General features: G+C 37.5%; 1 protein-coding gene across 1 annotated transcript in view; it reads left to right on the top strand.

Annotated features, from left to right (window-relative positions):
• The window catches only part of LOC107653334 (netrin receptor UNC5A-like), a 239,493-nt gene extending 221,135 nt beyond the window's left edge, over positions 1-18,358 (top strand). Inside the window, exons 13-16 of the mRNA XM_016440025.1 lie at positions 7,605-7,754; positions 11,076-11,240; positions 12,184-12,362; positions 15,373-18,358. Coding sequence (XP_016295511.1) covers positions 7,605-7,754; positions 11,076-11,240; positions 12,184-12,362; positions 15,373-15,538 — 660 coding nt within the window. The 3' untranslated portion in view covers positions 15,539-18,358. The remainder of the gene's footprint in view (positions 1-7,604; positions 7,755-11,075; positions 11,241-12,183; positions 12,363-15,372) is intronic.

Here is an 18,358-nt window from a genome sequence, read left to right as displayed (position 1 = left end):
GCTTTCACATTGAGCAGCATTAACTACACAGAGCCGTTGTTCACTGACGAGCTGCGCAAAACCACGTTCATATTCGCACGATTTTTTGCGCAGCTCGTCAGTGAACTACACAGAGCTGTTGTTAATGCTGCTCAATGTGAAAGCACGCACGTGATGGAGATTTACCGCTGATTACAGAACCGGCTTTACTGACAAGATGCGCATTAAATATCGCATGCGATTTATCGTGCAGCCCTACTTCTGAAGAATCTAGGTGTTTTGAATAGCAGCCCAAATGAATGTTTATGTTGAATTCTTTATAAAACATTAGATTTTTGAGTTGCTTTGAATAAAAACATTTGCTAAATGAATTAATGTAAAAACATTTTTCTAGTTTTGCTAAAACTATAACTATAACGTTTTAAAAATTTTAATTCTATGAGAATAGGAAAGTCCACACTACAACTATAATAATAACGACACAGAAGAACGGTATCATTGGAATCACTCTCAGAATGATCTCCAGCTGATGAACGATAACACCATTGGCAGTCAATCAGAATCACGTTTATAGAGTTTGAGCTTTTAAAACAGCAAACCACAACTGTGCACAAGCTTATAATGAACAGAACATTATTGTCTGTTGATATGGACCCTTATATAGTTATCATTATAGTTACCATTCTTCGTGTGAACAGCCTTTAAACTTGAGCGCTAGTGATCAAATAATTTATTCGAGTCTGTTCATTTTGATGAATCAGTTCTTTGGCAAATCGTTCTGAATCAATGATTTATGAAACCACGAATAACTGGAAAAAAAATCATGAACAACTGGAATAGTTATGAACAAATCATGTTAATCACTGATCAAAAAGTTTGGGACCCTGCTTCTTGATACACCAGCACAGTTTCATGTGTCATTATATTCCAACATGTTTTAAACCATTACTCATTGCACACTGCATTCTTAGCTCTGTTGCAATGGTCACTATATTGGACATTAGCGTGAAAGGTCTATGGTCAGTTTTCTCTTTCAAATTAACTGCTGTTATTAATAAGCGTTTTTTATTTGTACCGCCACATCGATGCAAGAATGCACGTAAAGTAATGTGTACGTCTTGCAATGCATTGACCAAGCATTTGTGAGCTCATGTACAGCATGTTTGTGGTCTAACAGGTGTTTCACCTCTGAGAACCACATCTGAGTCCCTGATTGACTTTACTTCAAAGATGTGAGGCTGATTTATTGTGATGGAATTATTATGCTAATCGTTGCTGATAACAGAAGAGGATTTTTGGAATTTGCATCGCATGAGAAGCCTTGGTCATGACAAAGATGCATTGTTATTTTTTATGCATCTTTCTCCACCATCGTCTTGGGTGAATATGAATTGCATTTTGATTGCTGCAGAGCTACTATATTACTTCAAGAAACGGTAATGCACCACAAATGAAAGAGATACCGCTGTTATTTTTGGTGGTTGTCACTCTTCCATTGAGCCAAGCACTTGCCACACTATACAAATACTTTTTCCTTTCTCTAACACTCAATTTCGTTCTTATTCACTCTTTAATTTTCTCAGTCTTCAGCTTTGCTTGTACCTAAAACAACAGAAATCTTTAATCTCCCAATTAAACCACATTAAAACATTGTCGTTGTCTTTAATCAGAAGTATGACATTTGGGAGTCAGTGACATTTCAGCGGGGAGGCTTTCAATATGTTTGTGAGTCTTATGGGACCAATTAGATAAATATTTAATGTACAGCGACCTGTTTCAAAACTGCTTCCACTGCTGGTTTTACTGTAGTTGGACACCTCATAGTCGCCCTTTCCTAAAGCTCAACTACAGGACCTGTGAGAGACACTTCCTTTGATGTGGCTAATTATTGTGCTTACTAACATAAATTACCTCCAAATGTAAACCCCTTATTAGGCCATGTTGACCTTATTTGAGCCTCAGTGTTGAACACGCACAAACCGCTACACTAAGGCTCTGACCCTTTCATTCTTAATGTGATCTCACCATAGTATTTGACCTTTCAGCAAAGCACGATTGGCATTTTCTGCATCCACTGCAGAAAGAGCATTAAGATCCAGATTATAGTGCACTAGCATCAACATATTGCAAAGAAGGTTTGAAGCACCAGCGTAGGAACGTTTTGGGTTCACTGGTTTATCTGGCTTTTCACCAGGCACTGGATTGTAAAATATCCTCTCGTTTCAGAGATGGATGAGCGATGACCTTTGGTGCCTCTTTCCAAATGTTGTTCACATTTAATCAAGACCTGTGTGATATTCTCTTCTCCCTCCAGACCTTTCGACCCGGCAGCCAAATGTCTGAGGAGCCACATCTAGTGTTTTCTATCTGCTGACTGGGCTCGAAAACAAATAGAGAGAGAGGAGAGCAAGCGTTCTCATATTTGACCTTTCGTCTAACGTCTGAGCATAATTTGCACTTATGTGCGTGCATTCATGCTGTCAGAGGAGAAACCAAAATTGGTGCACGGCTTTGATCGCTGATGTAACATTTAACGAGACAGTCGGCTTCATCAGCCGACGACGCGAGAGAACGAGACGAAACAAAGCCTGTATGTTACTTACTGTTGCTCTTATTCTTCAAATTTGTCTCTCTGGAATGCTTGTTTGGAAAGCAACTCACAAGTCGCTCGTGTTTTCAGGTTTTAATCAGAGAGAGGAGGCAAGGGAGAGAAATATTTGAGGTGTTGGGTGGGAAGGAGAAAAATAACCTCATCACCAGCTGGAGAAATCTCACAGACATATGTCTAGATGATTTACATCTGTGAAATGTTTGCCTCCATCATTCAGATCTCTTTTCTGACTTTTCTGACTTTTCTGACTTGCTCATCAGCTCAGAAATTGCAAGGTCTGTTTTCTCACGGCTTAGAAGTCGCGGAAGACGCCATGCGGAAATTAGTCAATGTCAGTCACTTTGTTATGCTCTCATATCTTTATGCGCTGTGAGACAGTTGAGATCAAATTATAAAACAGACTGAAGGAAATCTTCTATTACTGCAGATCTGTACTGTCATTAAAATCAAAGTCATTTTATTTAGTTCACTGATTTAAGATGTTGCGTAACAAACTTGTCTCGGTGGTTGTTAATTTATGGTGTGCTCATTTTGAGTTTATACGGTATAATGGTTATTTCTTGTACCTTATTACTGGCAAGCCAGTGGGGACAAAATGGATAGAGCCCACTCTGCATTCATGTTTAATAGCTTTTTATTTGAATAGCTCTGAGATAGATTTACTAGAAGGAATTTATTAAGGCATGCATCATTATTACTATTGCTAATACTTAGGGACTAGGAGTTGAACAAACCCCTAACGACAAGTACTAAACTTGGCCGTGTAACTGTTGGGCTTTTTTTTTACTTGACCAAACAGTCACCTTAGCAACCACACAAATCACCTTAGCAACTATAAAGCAATGGGCTTGGCAACACTCTAGCAACCCAGGACAGAGTAGCAACAGAAAATCACCCCAGCAACCATAAAGCAACACACAAGCAACCACACAGATCAACCATGTAACATTACATATTTTTTATTATATATTATTTTTATTCATTTATTGGTCAATTTGAATAGGTACAGATACAATATACAAAGACAAAACTGCAACAAACTTATATTTTCAACTACCCAGAATTACCTAGCAACTACTCAAGTCATACTAGGAATTATATAGCAATGAGTTTGACAGACCCTAGCAACTATCTAGAACAGAACACCCTAGTAACACAAATCAGCCTAGCAACCATATAGCAATGAGCTTAGCAACACTTTAGCAACTACCCAGAACAGCACAACAACAACAAATTACCCTAGCAACCATATAACGATGCCCTAACAACACAAATCACCCTAGCAACATTATAACAACAAGCTTGGCAACTATCCAAAATGCCCTAGCAACTACACAAATAACCCTAACAGCTACTGTATATAGCAATGAGCTTGATTGTATCCTAGCAACTATCCAGAACAGAACTTACTAGCAACCTCACAAATAAGCCCAGTATTGATATAGCAACAACAAATTGCCCTAGCGACCAGAGCAATGCCCAAGCAACTACCTATAACACCTTAGCAACCACACAAATCACTGTAGTTACCATACAACAACGTACTTGGCAACACTCTAGCAAAAGCTTATCATCAATAAGTCACCCTAGCAACCATATAAACAGAAGTTTGTCAGCTGAATTCCCATAACTTGCCCAGAATTCCATAGCAACTATTCAGAACACCCTAGGAACCATATAGCAACAAGCTTGGAATGCCCTGGCAACTACTCAAATCAACGATAAAGCAAATAGGCAGTAGCCTAGCCATCACCCAGAACATCCTAACAACCACACAACAAAAAATGTTTAAAAAAATAAATAAAAAAATGAAATTTTGACCGCTATGCTTCAATCTTCTGAGACTTGACATTAGGTGTTTTATCTTCATGGAAGTTTGGGTCACTGTGAATTTTGTAAACAAAATTTTGCCCTTTTGCCTGAATGGCTTTTAAATGTTTAGCTTGTGTGTGTTTGGTGGAGGAGCGTTTGTAGCATGTGAGTTGTAGCAGAGCATCTAACCTTTTGTCAAAGACGGCGAGGGGATATAAACTATAGAAGAGTCTCTTGTATTCCCAAATGGAGTGCAGCAGTAGTCCCGTCAGAGCCACTGCTCAGCACACCACAGGAGCTGTACAGGCCTGTGAGGATGAAGGGTTTGTGGGCTCCGGAGGACTGTGGCCATGCTTCACATAATCCTGTTATCTGTCTCCCTAAAGCTTACCACTCTTCTGACCCGAAGACACCAGTGTTAAGCTGCCTCTGTCTCCTCTCCATTCGTTTTTATATATATATAAAAAAACTCGCTTGCTCTCTTTTTCACCCTCTTTTGCTCCGGTTCTTAGTTTTTCAGTGAGTAAGAAAAAGTCAGATGGTGGTCTTCGTCCTAGTTTTTTTTTTTTTCATTCAGTCTAAAGTCACTGTCAGAGAATAGAAAATCCTTCTATTCCCAAGTATTTTATATGGCTAAGTCATCACCATCTTGTCTTCATTCATGAGAACTGCACATTGTCTCCCCCTTGTATATACTTTAAAAGACTCCTTACAAAAAATACTGTGGTGACCAGTTTCTGCCAAAATGGTGTAGATACTACAGTTCCTGTCAAGAGTGTCATGCACTTATTTTTTGAAGAGGAACAAGTGGCAATTCTGGCTTTCTTGGTGCCACAGGCAAGAAAAGACATGACCAAAGAAAAAAACGATTTAATAGTTATTTTTGTGCAATGGGAGTTCGAATCAAAATTATATAATATAATTATACATATCTGACCATTTAGATGCATCTTGCTGTGTTTGTTTGTTTATTATTATTATTATTATTATTATTATTACATTTTTAATAGGTATTAATTTTGAGGTAGTTGCATTCAAAATCCATTTGGCTCAAAAAACTGCAGATTGATTAATGTAAGATCTCCTTTGGTGTGAAATGCTTCAAAATGTATTTATTTATTTATATTTATTTAATTGTTACCACATTTTTACTGTGTACAAATATATATATTTTATATTGTATGTTATATTGTTTCTAATGTATATTTTTGCAATGCAAGTTAAGTGGTTTGTCGTTGAAAGAGTCATGTTCGGATTGTTTTAATGAAATTCTGTGATCATTTATTAACAAGACAATGGGGTGTAAACAGGGCCAATATTCGCTCAGCCTGAGACATATGTTGAAAGCAAACACACAAATGGCAAGCTCAGTTCTTGGCTGAGATGCAGCAGCGGCGGGCCAGGACTGACATGTTTCTGCTCATCATTTCGAGCTGGCCTTGTTAATATACTTAGGGTGGACAGGCTGGTCTGTGTCTCCATTGGTATGCATGCTCTTAGATGTTCATAATGGGATAATTGGAATGCTCTTCTGTGTCTCCCATTACTAGGCAGCTAGAAAGGTCAGAATCAGGATCAAAGTCCATAAGCAGCAATTTGCAATGCTAATTTCCTCCCATAGAGTGATTGTATTTAAAAGAAGAACATAAAATGAGATTATTGTAGCCTAAATAAAGTGTCTTTTGTCGTGAAGGAGAGATTCTATTCCTCTTCAATTGGAGTGCGCTTAGCCATTAACTGGCATACAACCTAATGGCATGAGATAAACCTTGACCTCGAACCTATTCAGTTCTCTTAAAATTCAACTCAATGGCTGGGCTGAAGAACCATGAAAGACATCAACATTTCTATCTTTGCTGTGCTAATGGAGAAAGACTGTAGCTTGACTTTCCGACTCTGATAGTAAAAATGTTTTAAACTGCTTTCATTATCTCCCATGAAACCACTTGTGGTCTTTAAAAAGATAAAAAGGTGTTTTATGCTAGAGACCAAGCTCATGTCTAGATTTTTTTTTTTGTTTTAGCTTAGTTTGTTATATTAAGATTGGCCTAATTCTAAGGCAGACATAATGCATTGTGACAAGCTCAACATGAGTCAAATTTGATTAAAGTTTGATCATAATGACAGACAGACAGACAGACAGACAGACAGATAGATAAAGTACAAACAAACAAACAAAAACCAATATTTATTTATTTTTCCCCCTTAAGTAAAAAATTGTCTCCCTGTAAGAAATCTCCCAAAAGACAGTGGGAAGCTCACTTGCTTTTGAAACTGTAGTTAAGCAGATAATACAGTACTTGGACAGCAGGTATTGCAAATGAATAATTAATAGGTTCTATACTGTTTTAATTGAAACTGGGCTTGCCGATACTTGGTGAGTGCAGAAAATTGAATCGTCCATGTGCAGATAAAAATCACTGAGATTCTCCATCTTAATTAGAGGCACTCTCAAACACAATTCATGTGCATCCACATTCACACAGAAAAGAATCAAACATATGGTAATAACCGGACCCCCCATCTCTCATTTGTTGTCTGTTCGTTCAAGTAGTTTTGTTTTATACACACCGCAGCTCGCTTCTCAGGAACGCTTCACCTGTTTCGTTTTTCTTTAGTTCTTACCTTTGTGCTGTTGTTTTGTTAGTAAGTTCGAATGTTATGAAAGATTGCCATCCTGATTGGGAAGGTCTGCCAGTCCTCTAACCTTGGTGTCCAATTCATCATGTTGTTTGAGCTGTAGTTTCTCTGTGCGAGCCGAGGTCTTTGATGGGAGTCTTTCGGCTTTCAGAGACCTCTGCTCTGCGCACTCCTTTAGCATGAGAGATGTGCCCTGAAAAAGAATTGATAGATCAGCAAGGATGTGCGTGGATATTATTACCTAATTCCAGATGGCCGTTCTGATGGCTACAAATGGCCTTGCCATACCAACCCCACTGAGACGAAAACATTAGACGTGCGAGTACAAATTTCTCCTGGCACAGCCGCAGAAATTAAATTAAGCGAATCTTTGATGCACGAACAATGAGCGCTTGACGAATAGCTCAGCTCGAACCTTCATTACCGCAGCACCCTTGGATTTGGAGTGCATTCGCCAGAGTTGCCGTGACCTTGGCGTGACATTAAAGGAGCGTAGAGGGAACAGAACCGGGTTATGAGGGCCGTGGCCTGACTGACTGTGCTGTGCCATGTTGCTCCACAGGAGGTGATGCAGATGGAAAGACAGCTGGGAGGTCGACTGATTGACGAGCCTCACGTCCTGCTCTTCAAAGACAGCTACCACAACCTGCGCCTCTCGATTCACGACATGCCCCAGGCATACTGGAGGAGCAAACTACTCACCGGCTATCAGGTGGGTTTCTATAAAACACCTTCTCTTTCTTGCAGCACTTCTTGAATTTAATGGTGTGTTTGCTACAGTGTATGCTACTCTATTGCTATCACTCATACGTGGAGTAAGTGGTTTTTCAAAACCCATAACCTCAAATATTAAATGTATTAAACATTACATTTTAAAAAAAGCCTGGAAGCCTGCACATTTGCAAAAGGTACATATTAGTACCTAAAAGGGCTTGAAATAGCTAAAGGTGGAGTAGGCGGTTTCTGTGTTACTAGTGTCACCTGACAGAACTACAAAAATAAACCACATTTTCAGACAAACTTTGCAAACATCTCTTTCGCGCATCACGCCTCCCCTAACTCAAACATCACAAACACAGCTCTTGCGAGTCTATAAAAGTGAAGGCATGTCTAAACAGCTAAAAGTAGACAATTAGGCTTCTATTTTCAATGAAAGGTCCATCATACAATACTTTTAACTTAAAGTTTAGCTTGCCTGTCGAGAATAAACTCAAGGTCATCATATCAATTGAAACCCAAACATTCCATCAGACCAAATGTAATGGTTGAATGCAATGATAGGACAGACATTTTATGGTCCTGAGGCTTCCACAGATATATATTGATAGCAATATTATTGATTGCAATCAGGCATTTCAACCAGTATAACAAAAATGTTTCTGGAAAAAAAATTACCTACCGTATCTTTAACCTTGGGTCATTCTAAACCCAGGGAAAGCTGAGTCCAGGGTTATCTTGTTTAATGTTACACATTGCTCATAATTTATGAGCAATGTTAAAAATTGGGGTTAAAAATTGATCTTATAAACGAGTTTTCTGCCACCATTAGACAATTTTTGTCTCATGACTGTTTATACAATGCGCAGTGTTTCTGTGACTGTCTAAATGCGATTGGCTGTCTGTTGCTAAGCATCTAATCATGACATTCTAACACCGCATATTTTCACACTGTACATGTTTGGCACCGCAATGCGGGGTTAACAGCACAAATACAGTGCTAAGCCTTCTCTGTATGGTAAATTATAGTACCTTTTGAAAGAGTACCCAATGACAGCTTTTTTTTCTGCGTACCTTTTTTTCTGAGAGTGTAGGCAAATAAATTGCATTCATATTTTGAGAAGCAATCGCTCAAAGTCATAGCAACCACATGACTATCTGCTAACATCCATGCAGAACAATTTAGCAACCACATAGCGACACCCTAGCAACCGCTCAAACTGTTCTGCCATTGTGACAAGAAGTCATGGGTAAAGTAGCAAAAAGTTTTCCATCTGTTTGAAATTCTTTGCTTCTGTAACATGTACTGGTAATGTTATGTTTGTCTTTTTGATCTTTGTTGTCAAAGTCTTTTCGAAGCATAATTGAACAAGTTAGAGTTATTTAGAAAGTTATCTTTTCTTGGGGGCAAATTTGAAGTGCTGTGCTCTGAGCTTTCTAACAGCACTCTTAAAAATAAAGGTGCTTCATGATGCCATAGAAGAACCTTTTGTCTAAATGGTTCCATAAAGAACCTTTAACATCTGAAGAACCTTTCTGTTTCAGAAAAGCTTCTTTGTGGCGAAAGAAGGTTCTTTAGATTATAAAAAGGCAAGAAAGAGATGGTTCTTTAAAGAACCTTTGACTAAATAGTTCTTTGTAGAACCAAAAATGGTTCTTCTATGGCATCGCTGTGAATAACCTTTTAAAGCACCTTTATTTTTAAGAGTGAGGGTGTGTGATCTGATATGTCCTCCAGATTGCTGTAATTGGAAATTTCTTTGGTTTCGCCTCATTAGAGTATTTCTGAACGTGCAGGGATGCTAAAGAAGCCCATTATAGAGTGAATTGGCGAGCAGGGACCCTAGAACGTCTGCTCTTAATAACATAACCTTGGCTACGAGTTAACGGCTTCTTGGGTAAAGGAAGGATTGAGAGCGCTTCAGTTTTCTCATATGTCTTCCTCACCCGCTCTGCCCATCTCAGGACTCTTTCCCACTGGAGGAGATTAAATATAGACCAATATGTAAATGCCCAAGGCTGCAACACCTGATTTTTCTCGTATTTCCCTTCCTGGATCATATATGCTGGGCCTCAGAGGAACGTCTCTGGATTCTGGAGGATTCTTGGCGTAAAAAGCTCCTCCGAGGATTTGGAGATGCCAGCTCACAGTTTTACAGCACAAATGTGCATAGAGATTTTCTCACCTGAACGTCCCCTATTTTTTTAGATAAGTATGTTGCTTGGCTTGGTTTTCCTGCAGACTTTTCAGTCTGTGTAACAGCTCCCCCATTGGAGTAAACTGAGGTACTGCATATTCACTAATAATGCTGCCTTTTATTGATTTGCTGTTTGATTGGCTCATGATTGATGTGTAGTTTTAAATAGTGTGCGCTTATCTTTGTTTTTTGTGTCACTCTTCACAATTAATTAGACATTATGAGACGAGAGCATGTTATAAAGCTAAATAATTAGTCTAATCAAACTGTCTGAACGTGTTGTATTTGACAGACTAAATGTATTGTTTTAATACGTGTTATTTTATTTGACTGTGGATATGCAGGCATATCTTCTCTATCTACTGAATTGTGCTCGTTCATAAATTAAATCCAAATCCCCGGTTGTGAGCAATTAGCTTTTAAGGATGTTCTACTGTTGTCAGAGACAAAGAAACTATTTTGCTGATTTGTTTGAAAATGTTGCCAACAATAGATTGAGCAGAGCTTTCATAAACTCGCACCGGCAGCCACAGCATCATAAATCATCAGGTGTTGGACTTTTTCTTTGTCTGTGTCTCTTACTGGCTGTCAAATTCAGTTGGATCTATTGTTTGCAAGTAGAGAACTTTTAATGCAAAGGCAGCTGTGTATTATCTACCAAGTGACAGAATTGTTCTCTCAAGTTTATTTATGTCAGATGCAAAGTTTGCCAAAGGTTGCTAAAATGAGGAATATTTTGCATAATTCTTGTTGCAAAAATTTAACTGCATCCTCCTGTGGCACTGAATTGTAGCAGTGCATATTAAGCTATTCACTTAACTCTATATCTGTAGATTTTGCATTGACTCTGTTGATTTTGAGGGAAAATAAATCATAAATAAAATAAATTATGGGAAATAAGTTATAGTGTAAAAGTGTATTGTACTTTAAAATACACTGTTACAGCCTAAAAATGTCAATTTAAGCTAATTCATGATACTATTACTGTTAGATTTTATTGCTGATTTATATAACTTATGTTTTTGAAACAATCAGTACTGACAAGGCTGGGAGTAGATTTCAGAACTGATTTGTTATGAACAGTAACAATTCAGTGTGACATGTCTTTGGTCCTTTAGGAGATCCCGTTCTATCACATCTGGAGCGGCTCTCAGCGGACCCTGCACTGCACCTTCACACTGGAGAGACAGAGCCTGAGCACCTGTGATCTCACCTGCACGCTGTGTGTGTGGCAGGTAGAAGGAGAGGGACAACGCTTCACCCTGGACTTCAACATCTCAAAGGTAACTGAGACCACCTAGTATGATATACCAGTAAACAGTAGAGATTGTAGTATTAAAGCTGCTTTACGAGATGTATTGTGATTTCAAATTGGATTAACACTAAGAATTGGTATTGGATTTAGAATTTAAATGAATTGACGTTGTATTGTGTGCACACCGTAGATTATTTTTTGACATTCTCCAAAACCTAGCTCAGTTGATTTGGATTTAGAACTGAATTGAAATAGAATTAATTTAAAGTAAAAATGTATAAATTGTAACTAAATTGAATGGACTTGCTACTGTGGTCTGCACATATGTGCATATATTAATTTTGTATTAGACTTTGGAATTTTAATGTAAACTGAATTGAAACTACATGCATATTTTAAATATTTCTCAAAAACCTTTTGAATGTCAGATTCTATTTAACTATTTTCCAAACTGATTCTCGTGCAAAAAAATTGATTTTGAATTTGGTTTATAATGAGAATTGGAATTGGAATTGAATTTGGAATTTAAATTTAATTTAAATGTAAATTAGTTGACACTGCATTCTGCACACACAGAAGTTTATTTTATTTTTTTTACATTCTCCAAAACCCAGCTCAGCTAATTTGAATTTGGAATATATATTTTTTTTTTGTTATTATTAAAATGTAGAACATTTAAATAAATGTAATAGACTTGGAACTGTGGTATGTACATGCAGTACAGACTATTTTTGAATTATAAATAGAATTTGAAATTTAGTGTGAACTGAATTTAATTGAATTGAACTATAGTCTATTCCTGCTTTTTTAAACCATTTCTCAAAATGTTTTGAATTCATTTCAATTCAATACCCGCATTCTTTTCAATTATTTTCCAAACTTATTCTCATGCAAACGTAGATCTTCTCCATAGATCTTCAGATCTCTGTACAGTTGGAATGAGTAACACATTGAAATGTTCTTGACTCTAGGACATCAGACCACTGGACTCTGATTTCCTGTTAATGGACAACTGCACCCCTGCCCTGGCTGGTCCGAGTGCATTCCAGATCCCTTACCTCATCCGACAGAAGATCTGCAGCAGTCTGGACACCCCCTGTCCCAATGGAGCAGATTGGAGACTACTGGCCCAGAGACTGAAGCTTGACAGGTAGGATCTGTCAGTGTTAGAAGGTATTATCTCTAAGGTCGAGAATTGATCCTGTTTAAGAAAATCTGAGGATTCTTGTTGCGGCTTTTGGAAACTGTTTTTTGCAGAGTGCCCATATCTAGAGCAGATTGTGTGGTTCTGTACTTGCATATTAAATACAGACTTCCACAGGAAATTACGAGGCAATAATTTAATTACAGTCCCATTGAACTTCCTCCAGGTAATGGAACATAATGGGCAGACTTCATTTGTCCAATAATGTTTACTTGCTACAATTAATTACAATTTGAAGTGTTGTGGTGTGTGTTCAATTAGCACACTAGCCCAAAACTATCAACTTTACTTAGTTAAGGAAAAGCACAGAATCCACACAGGTGGAAATGTTCTTAATGTTTTTTTACTCGAAAGCAGCGCTACTAGTGAATACAACCCTGACTGTAAACCTTTTCTCACTGAGAACAGAGAGCATGTAGAAAACAACACTTAAAGCCACAGGCATTTGAGGTACAAAAAAAGGCTGTTAGATCGAACCCACTTCAGCTTCCTTCGGGAGATGCATCTTGCAACATCTAATACGCTGCAAAAAGGGGTTGCTTTGTTCTTATTGATCAGCTTTGATCCAAAAGGTTCAGCCTGGTCAATGAAAAAGGTCACATGCAACCTGGGTTTTACCCTTTTAGAAAACTGAGACCCACAGTAGATAATTCATCAAATGAAAATGCAGGGCTGCTTTAGTTGAGGAGTTAACAAAAGGGTGTAAAGTGCGTGTTCTGAAGAACTGAGAGTGCGTTTGTTGGTTTAGTATAACTATGTCCAGCTAATGTGTCTCGCTGGACCTGCATGCATAGATTTTCTACTCTCCCTTTGAATGGAATGACAGTGAGGCTGATATATTGGTTTACAATGCAAGATAAGCTTCTTGATGTTTTATTTTATTTTAGGGAATAATGACTTACGACTCTACAAAGAAACAAACCATGCATTGAGAAGCAAATTCATTGCATTTCAAATATAGTTTTTATTATATCTGGTTATAAAGGAAAAACAGAAGGCTAGCCGAGTGAATTTCACTAAAAATGTCCAGGGCATCCACCACAAAATAAAAATATTTTGTGTGCGATTTACAAAGCCTGTTATTTGATTTTATTTGTATTTTTTTAAAACAACTGGTGAGTTTAATTTATATATTCAATTTAGGACAACAAATGCTATCATGCTTAAAGTTTTACTTTACAGTTTATATAATGTATCATTAACACTTTACAGTATAGTTTAATTTAATTAATGTAAAAACATTAGTAAATACAATGGTTAACATGAACTAACAATCAGGGGCGGACTTACCCATTAGGCAAAGGTAGGCGACCGCCTTGGGCCCCCAAAAGCCAAGGGCCCCCAAAAATGCTTTTCATATACGATATGCGCATCAAGCGCGGACACGCAAACGATTGCTGTTTATGGTGTTTATTACCACGACAACCTGTCAACCTGTTTCTACTTAAGACACTGTGCATCAATAATTATTTTTATCATTTATAACGTGTTGAACGTGTTTCTTGTGTATCCTGGTTTAAGGAAATGAAAATATCATGCATCTGAAGACTGAAGCTGTAATTAAATATTGAGCAACTGTGCGTATTATGTATATTGTTTATTGTTTTAAATGCCGCTTACTCATTTATGAGAAGGACCTTACTTTTTTGGTTGATATAATCCTTAGGTGTGTAAAAATTTATTATTTCCTTTTCATTTTTTTTTTCAGTTTGGTTTAAATTTGTAGTCAAAATAAATGTATTTTAAAGTTTAGAATTAGACACAGGCACACAGGTTTACGCTGGTAACTCATCACTTTCCTCATCAATATAGGTTATATTTTTTCCACATTTTTCTCATTCTCTCTTAGTTTTTATATGAATGAATCTCTGAAGGGAAGCGACTGTCTTCAGAAAAGTTTCGATGGCATTTTCATTTTATCTGATAAAGTAGAGTTTATGAGCGCAGCGCTGGTTTGGGGAACCCGCTATATTTCTGAAGTTCCAAAAGCGCCTCCTACTGGCAGACAATGAATTTGCATTTTCAATCAGCCCGTCTGCAGTTTTTCTGCAGTTCAGACCAATGCGAAAATCCACCCACTTAACCCCGTTTTAATTAACTTTCAATTTATATTTCTGATTCATCCCTTTTCTTAAAAAAAAAATGGTTTAAAGGCTCAATTGTGAGGTTTATCATTTTATAGTTTTTGTTTTTGTGAAAACCTGTATCTTAACTGTAAATCAATTGCTATTTCATGGTCTACAACATGAAAGAAAGCCATTATAACATGTACATGAAAAATGTAGAAACATTGGACACAACTATAGGGCACCATTGTACAGCAGCAAGCATCACAACATAAAAGGAACCTCATGGTTGATCCCAGTAAATGTGTGCAAGTGTCCTATATTTTGCCTGGGGCCCCCAATTCACTAAATCCACCCCTGCTAACAATGAACAATACCTCTAAAGCATGTATTAGTCTTAGCTAATGTTAATACAGACATTTCGTAATACATTTTTAAGTTCAAAAGTTGTATCTGTTAACATTAGTTAATGACCTGTGAACTAACATGAATATTAACAAAAGTTAATAAATGCTGCAAAAATATATTGCTCATTGTTAGTTCATGTTACTTATCGCAACTATTGTTAACAAATTAGACGTTTTTGTAAAGTGTTCTCAATATATTGATAAATGTTTTGATCCACTGCAACAAGTTTTTTTCCCCCAATTATTGTGTAATCTCAAACCACAAATGTAAACTAAACTAAAAAGTGTATGAAGGAAAACTAAATGTAAGACCTAAGACACTGTTTTTAATAGTTTTGCAATATAATAATATGCATATGTTATGATGCTCACGAGTCAGACATAAACTGCAACATACAATTTTTATACAATATAAGACTTGCTCTGTCTATCCAGACTGCAGTAGTATACTGACAATTTCCTTCCCTCTGTTTTCCTCTCCAGGCACATGAGTTTCTTCGCATCCAAAGCGAGCCCCACATCAGTGATTCTGGACTTATGGGAAACCCAGCACTTCCACAGCGGTAATCTCAATCAGCTTGCCGCTGTGATGGCTGAGATTGGCAAGCAGGAGGCCATGATATTCCTGGTGTCAGACGGGGAGTGCTGACACATTAAAACTGAAGCGTGGCGGCCGTCTCTGAGTGATGGGGTGGGGGAAGGACGTGACCCTCTGCCCGCCCCACCATAGATGAGAAACAAATCAAAGAACAGGGTTTACCCAACTATATGAGGCCACTTCCCCAGTGAATAGGGAATAAAATAAAAAGAAAGAAAGAAAGAAAGAAGGAAGAAAAAAACAAAACAAGACCAGGCTCAGGAGGAACCTGGCAGGGCTTTAAGATGTACTGTGACTGAGACAAATGCCCCTTTCTCAGAACAAAAATCCATTTGTTTTGAAAATAATGGTGTATAGAAAATCCTAGATTCTATGATTCTGGTCCTGCCCTCAATCACTGACCAATATGAACTTTCTAACCACATTTGTGTTAGGTACATTGATATATTATTATCAGACTGGAAACTAAAACGAATGGGTTTGAAAGATATCAAGTGGAAAATGTATGCTATGTAGGTGAGGTGAACATTTTGCGAACTAATTCAGATTTGCGCCATGCATTTTGTAAATGTGTACCATTTGGCAATATGCAAACACACATATCGATGACAATTTCCTTTGGCCGACACGTTTCTTACCTCACAAAAATTGTAAAATTGTTTCTTACCATTCTAAAATTGTAGAGCGTTTGCTAAATTTCAGGTCGAAAACGTTAAGGAAGTAGAGCGTTTTTGACGAGAGCCATCACTTGTTCCTCTGCCCCTGTGCACTTAACGTGCGTTTTCGAACTCATGAAGCCATAAAGTCCAAAATTCACCTCAATGCAGTGATATATGTTCTGATCCGGGTGGATAATCAGTAAATAAGCACAGGATTCTGTGGATGTTTAGCTGCTGAAGGATGGGTGATCAGGGACCTCAAACATGTTCCTAGCTGTTTTGCAGAACATTACGTTTTGTTTTTGCTTTCAACAGAGTTTTGAGAATAGGGGTCAGATGTTCTGCAAAGCATTTTTCCATGGCCATCTTATGTCAATGAAACCCTTTCAAGACCATAATTCTCATCTGAATTTAATTTTGATGGAGTCCATAGAATTCTTCGTTTATAAAGGAGAAAAAAAAAAGCTCCCCGTTGGAAAGGTTTTCTTCTTTTATAAACAGAAAATGCAATATTACCAAATGTTTCATTGCTATTCTCCTATCTAGTCTACGTTTCTCTGAAAGCCATTTTGGCTTCAGGGCAATTTCTTATTCGTAGGAGAAAGAATATTTTCATCACCCCCCAAAAAGCAAATGTTCCATCCAAGAAAACTTCACCGAGACTCAGCAGCTGTCGTATTTTTCTAAATTCCTCCATCACACGTGTGCTTTGTTTCTGCATAACTGTCACACCCTGTAGAACAGCAACACAATTCAGCCCTGCGTTTGGCGCCATGAATGTGCATTACACGGTTTGAAGATTGTCCGATAATTTTTTTGTGTGTGTTTGAATGTGAGAGTATTTCATTCCAAATGAAGGATGATTTGTGAGAAACTGTGGATCACAAATTGGCCGCTTTCATCTCAACCAGTAATGACGGCCACGTCTGGAGATGATTGGAGGAGTCCGGCATGTTTCCTCCGCAGCAAGTGGAAATACACAGGCCTGTTTCACTCAGCTAACGGAGAACTCAAGTTAAAGGCCAAAATGTGCACTTTTTTTTTTTTTTCTCTTCAAGCTTCTTGTACTGTGTGTTTCCATAAAGTTTCACTTGGTGATTTCTGTTAAACAGCTAACCAGACAGCTATTTTAGTTTCTTTGTTTTTAATCTACAGAAGTCATGTCTTGTAGATAAGTACTTTTCATATGACGCATCTCTGCGCAACCAAAGTGTATGAGCCATCTGGAGCATTTCTTTCATATCTATGCCGATTGTGATTTATTTTATATATTTTTTTAGTGTAAGGAACACGTTCCTAAATTGAACATGCATCTATTTTTATTTCAAGATCTCATGACTTGTGCAAGCTTGTTAATTTTGAGCATTTCACTGGTAAAACAATTTAATTATTTAATACAGCACTTTGTAAAGTAATTGTAAATGATATTTTAATAACAAGCCAAAAAAGACTAGACAACTGACGTAACATTTGTCGAAGTATAACCTGTGAAGTGTTTGCCTACTGTTCATTGGTTATATAGCACTGAGTTCATTCTTTCTGCAGTGTTTGCGGTTTCGACTGTTTTTGCCATAAGTTTGTACACCATCGTTTTGTTTCGTCCTGAGGCTGTTGGTTTGTGGGTAATCAATCCTCGATACTACGTCATGAGAAAACGATGCAGCAGTAAATCATTCCTCTGTCAAGAGTATTTAGACAAGGAGTTGGTGCAAAATTGTCAAATTCCTAACACTCAGGTTTACGAACAGTTCAGTTGAAACAGACATGTTACGCATTTCTAAACATTACGGAGCACGCAACAAAATGAATTTCTCATCAACGTTGTTTTTTCACTGACATAAAAATCATTCCAACAGCCTGTCATTCTAATCTCACAAAGTCAGCTTGTAACACAGAATAAAGCAGATGCCATGATATTCACCAAAAGAACCACTGATCTCTCTTTATGACTGTACATTTTGTCAGCCTCATTCATAGCTGTTCTGTGTAAATGAATGTGTGAGTGTGCTATTTCTTTTTTGAACTGAAAACCGTAGAATTGTGTACCTGTGAATGTTCAATTCGATTTCTTAATTCAATGTTCCTTGCCTTTCTGCAAGTCAAAATGCTGTATTTATTACATGCCACAGCGCTTATGCAATTGTACAATTCTTTTCTATTGTTATTCTTTTTTTTGTTTTTGGTAAAGTTTTTTTTTTTTTTTTTTTTTTTT

Source organism: Sinocyclocheilus anshuiensis, unplaced genomic scaffold, assembly GCF_001515605.1.
Source record: "Sinocyclocheilus anshuiensis isolate Anshui unplaced genomic scaffold, SAMN03320099.WGS_v1.1 scaffold103, whole genome shotgun sequence".
NCBI lineage: Eukaryota > Metazoa > Chordata > Actinopteri > Cypriniformes > Cyprinidae > Sinocyclocheilus > Sinocyclocheilus anshuiensis.
This window is presented reverse-complemented; position numbering and strand designations above follow the sequence as displayed.